At 52.8% G+C, this 4772-nt stretch overlaps 1 protein-coding gene across 2 annotated transcripts in view; it reads right to left on the reverse strand.

Moving 5' to 3' along the window:
* Nucleotides 1-4772, reverse strand: part of LOC113206002 (uncharacterized) — a 191803-nt gene that overhangs the window by 159364 nt on the left and 27667 nt on the right. The window contains exons 5-7 of one of the 2 annotated variants that reach the window (XM_026421866.2): nucleotides 3098-3385; nucleotides 1994-2256; nucleotides 1088-1641 (exon numbers count right to left, since the gene is read on the reverse strand). The exons of the other annotated variant lie outside the window; for it this stretch is intronic. Of the exons in view, the coding sequence (XP_026277651.1) occupies nucleotides 1338-1641; nucleotides 1994-2256; nucleotides 3098-3271 (741 nt within the window). The 5' untranslated portion in view covers nucleotides 3272-3385 and the 3' untranslated portion in view covers nucleotides 1088-1337. Of the gene's footprint in view, nucleotides 1-1087; nucleotides 1642-1993; nucleotides 2257-3097; nucleotides 3386-4772 lie in introns of those variants that run through there. 2 annotated transcript variants of the gene reach the window in all.

Genomic DNA, 4772 nt, shown 5'->3' on the forward strand with positions numbered 1-4772 from the left:
AAAATCAGAGAAAATTACGAAAAAAGACGTTAATTTGATGTACCGTTTGTGCAAGCTAACATATGATAGTGCGTTGGGTTGCCTGTGCACCGGCTGCAGGGGCTGCAGGTGCTGAAGCCGCGGGGCGCTGCCACCACACTACCGCCACCTACCCCGCTCCTGAACCCCTGCAGCCAGTGCATAGGCAACCCAACGCACTGCCATATCAGCCTGGACACCCGGTACGCTGGTATACGTAGTTTAGCACCCTTCGGACCCATACTCTAAGTAGCGCAAACTCATTCCCGTCTTGGAATTAATAAAACATTCCGGTAAAGCTAAAATGCAGAAGAATACGGGGAACAAGAAAACGGAAGTCACCGTGTTAAAGCATAGTGATTTCCGTTTTCTTCTTCCCCGCATTCTTCTGCATTTCAGCTTTACCGGAATGCTTTAATACACCACCGAAAACGCTTTACACCACTTTACACACATGTCCTTTCGCCGTTTTCTACACAACAGCCCACCCTCAGGCGCGTCAGCTGACCCTCCCGCTTGCCCGGTATGAGAAATACTACCAAATCCCCGAGGAGCCGTGGCCTGGCCACGCCGCCACGGTCGGCTCTGATTGGGTTAGACGGGTAAAAGCAAAGCAAAGCAACGTCACGGCGGCGGCGCGTGGCGCATTTCAATCGCGCGGGGCGCGCTGCGACCGGACAAAAGCGCCGAGGAGAGCCGAGCGGAGCCGAGCAGCCGGCGGGCAAGTGCGTGGGCGCGCATGATATCATGGGGGAATACTGATAAGGAAGGCTTACAGTCGGCTGGACCGGTGTGCGCAGCAGCAGCAGCAGCAGCAGCGCGCTGATTTCATTTACTTGCAATGAGGTACTGACCGTAATCCCATCAGGCGTTAGGGGCGGGGGAGGCAGGCGCGGGTACACACGCGGGGTGACTCTGCACGTCATATCGCGATGACAAGGCGGTGTGTGTGTGTGTGTGGGTGTATGAGAGAGAGAGGGAGGGGGGACAGGCGCAGCGGGAAACTTTACTTTTGCAGACGAATTCCGTCGACCGTCAGAGGGGTTTGCAGGGTGGAGCAGGCCTGCTCACACACACAGACACAATAAGAAATACAGCCAATGCCATACTATGCAAGACACAATCTGATTGGGGCGTAAAGAACATTTATTTTACACATTCAGAGCACACCGGTATATTCTGCGTGAGTGACTAAAATATAGAGAAGACGCAGGGGAAACATAACATGTCAATGACGCAAGTAAAAACTCAGCAAAACTATGCCAGCAATTACAGAAATAAAGAGATAAAAGAGTAAATAAAACGATGCATGAACGCGATCAGGTGCCTGAAGGTCCGGCTTGGTTTGCCGGCGCCGCCGCCGCCTGGCGCGCGGCTCGCGCCTCCGCCACCATCGCGTCGAAGGCTCTCTTGTGCTCCTGCTCGTCGCCGGCGGCCAGGACGGTGCCGAGGCGCTCCTGGCACTCGGCGACCTCCTGCTGAGCGCGGGCCAGCTTCTGCTGCGCGCCGGCGAGCGCCGCCCTGGCCTCGTCCTGCGCCTGGCCCAGCCCGACCTGCCGGTGGCACAGCACGAAGCACGGCGAAAAGCCCGGGTGCGTCCAGCAGTTGAGGCACCACTCCGTCCTGAAAGCGAAGAAAAGCTTTATCAGACACGTTCTTCAAACCAGACTTAAACTTTTTAATACAGGGGCAATTTAGCTCAGCAAAAGAGAAAGTCCCGTCCTCCCAGTAGGATTCCTGTTCCAGGCGCGGTTTTTAGGGGAAAGGACCCCCCCCCCCCCCCCGGTCATAGAAAGCCGCCAGAGAGGTAGGCAATTCGCGAAAACTCATGGATGTAGGCAACCCACAGCACTCCCCTTTCCCCACAGGTCAGCTAACTCGTGACTTGGTCCGAAAAAACGCGCCTGGGGTGTCGAACAGTAAGAAACGAATGGGCTGGGTGTCAAGGGTGCAAAAAAGCCACGCCTTTACTTACTTTGCAAGAGGGGCAAGGTCCCTGTTCATTTCCTCGCAGCTGGGAAAACCGTCGTCTTCGTCTTCTTCATCCCCCCCGAGTGCCTTCAGCATGTCGTTCGCCTGCAGCATGGCCTCGATGAAGCTCTTGTCGATGTCGATGTACCGGCCGCGCTTGCGGAAGAGCCCCGAGCCCGCCGCGCCGCGCCCGCCGCGACCACGACGTGGAGCACGACCTCCCCGCTTGCCACCTCCCAATCCGTTCATCCTGGCGTCGAGAAGAACCTGCAAACAAAAACGCGTGTGAGAGACGCGAACAACGCAACTTCAAGAAGCACAAAAGTATAACGGACACCCCCCGGGACATCGCGAAGCTCTAGTTACAGGAGGCGAGAAAAGACAGGAACATCAAACTGAGGGCAAGCGACGCGGCCATCGCGACGGCTACCCGGTCACCGCCAACCTGGCGGGGCTCGACTGCCTCCTGAGGGATCCCCGGGTATCCCCCGGACAGCCCCGGTACGCCTTTCCCCACGGTGCCCTTTCAAATAGCATGAGAGCGTTGTGCGAAATGGTTCGCCCCCCCCCCCCTGCCCCTCTTCCCTAAATCGCGGAAATAATTTTATGGTGAGCACTAAACCCTTACACATTTTTGAGCATTAACATGCAGAATTTTAAACAGCCATAAGTATATGCACACTGTTTAAGCAGAACTATATACAAATTGCACATGACTGCATGACATTAAGCATAAATTTATTGCCGTTTGAAATACTGCATGTTCGTACCCAAAATAAATTATTAACACTTCCCAACAACGCGGGTCCGTTTACCAACCGTTCAAATGGAATGGGGCAGAGGGTTCGCGACCCTCTAAGAAGCAGAGCTACTTCAATTTTGCACAAAATGTTTACCGGCTGTAGTAAATTGAGGCGATCCGATCCCGACGTAAGAATAACGCTGGCAGGGCGGGGCGTGCCGCTGCGGCAAGGATGTGGTTTAGTTCACGATTGCGCACAAAATTAGAAAGTTTTTTTTAGGAAGACTGTTTTAAAATTCGATTTGAACTGAAGTTCAGGACTGAGATCGTGAATGTGTAAACTGTCAACAGAGCCGCACGACCTACCTTGGCTGTGAAGTTGAGGAGCGGAGACGATGTGATGCTTGCTGGAGCTGGACCTCGACTGAGACTGAGACTGAGAGCCTCAGTCCCTGGGGCTGGGGCCTGTGCCTGAGCTGGGGCCTCCTGCCTGGGGCTGGGGTGGAGCGAGCTGGAGGCGAGGTCACAAAACCCGAGCATAACCGGGCGGCCGGGCGTCGGGTGGGCCCGAGCCCAGGGCTTCCCCGGTCGTCCAGGCCGTTGTGGCAGGTACCGCTCCCTCCGTGCTGCGTGCTGGCGAGGGCCAGCTTAGCGCTGTTACAGACGAGCATAGCCAACGGGGATTCACGCTAAAAAACAATGTCTGGCGTCTGCCTTTCTGTGGGTATTTCTGTCCACCGCGCGTGGAAAATGCGGAAACAAGAATCTCCTCAGAGTTTGATAAAGACTCAAAATGGCGTTCCTGAATTCTTTCAGGGTCGCTTCGTACCATCAAAGTACAGATTATGTTGTTAAAAAACGCTCACAAAACACATAAATATGGCCGAAAAAATAAGCACTTGTCGTCGTCACTAAGTCGTTAAAAAAACCTGCGGGAAATGTCGACGGTACGCCCCTTCAATGTGTCATTGGGCCCGCGACCTTAATTTTGGATTGCAGTCCACTCCAAACACGATGTACCATAACTTCGCAAACTGTCTTGTTGGTCAATACATCACTTGACTTCACTGAAGTACGTACTGCACATATCTTTACTGTCTGGCCCGTACATAAAATATATGGAACGGGAAATCAAATACCAAGTTTACCGGCGTACACCAGTGTACACCGTGATCAAGTATTCGAGAACGGCATGGACGCGGACGGGGGGGGGGGGGGGGCAGGCCTAAGCCCCCTGCCCGGGAAGCCCGGCGAAGCAGGATAGCCGGAGCCCGGAGCTGGACTACGCTCATACACAGTCTGTCGCCAGCGACAGTCTTCTTGTGATCCTGTGCCAGTGACGGACTAAAGATGGAAAACTTTCAGCCGGCCGAAGTTTGCCAGCTGTCGGATCCGCTCGAATCGGTACGTATTGTTATCTTAGTTTTCAATAGTATTCGGTTCAGACGCGACCGTTTAAAAAGTACCGCACTTCTTTGAGTGTTAAGTTAGTAGAGCAAGTTTATATAAGTTAGTACGGAATAATTTCACATCACCATCCGTGGTCTGTACACTGGAAAAATAAAGGTAGAACTTAATGCCTCTCTACGGCTGGAATTTTAGTGCCTTTGCAAAGGCACGAAGATATTCACACTGGAAACGCAAGTGTTATGTGAATGTCGCACAGTTGTAGGTGTGTGAATTCGCACACTGAGGCTGTTTTTCTGGAAAAAATTCACACGTTTACCCCGTTAAGTGTACGAATGGATATTCACACACTTTCGTTTCCAGTGCAAAGGCATTAAATTTTTACATCTCTGAGAAGTTTTAATGCATTTGCAAGGGCGTTAATTTTTAATGTCTTTGTAAAGGCATTGAAATTGAAACCCTTCGAATCCTACCTTTGTTTTTCCAGTGTATCGGTACCTCAAAGGCCCAATACAAGGTCTGGCTAGCAGAGGGGGCGATGCACCGCGTGTTGCCTACACGCAGGGGTTTTAAAGCACAAACCGCCTACAACTACTGTATTAAAGCACGAAAGAAAAGCCGAGGGCCGGGGGGG

This window comes from Frankliniella occidentalis, unplaced genomic scaffold (assembly GCF_000697945.3).
Source record: "Frankliniella occidentalis isolate FOCC.00 unplaced genomic scaffold, Focc_3.1 Scaffold136, whole genome shotgun sequence".
In the NCBI taxonomy this organism is placed as follows: domain Eukaryota; kingdom Metazoa; phylum Arthropoda; class Insecta; order Thysanoptera; family Thripidae; genus Frankliniella; species Frankliniella occidentalis.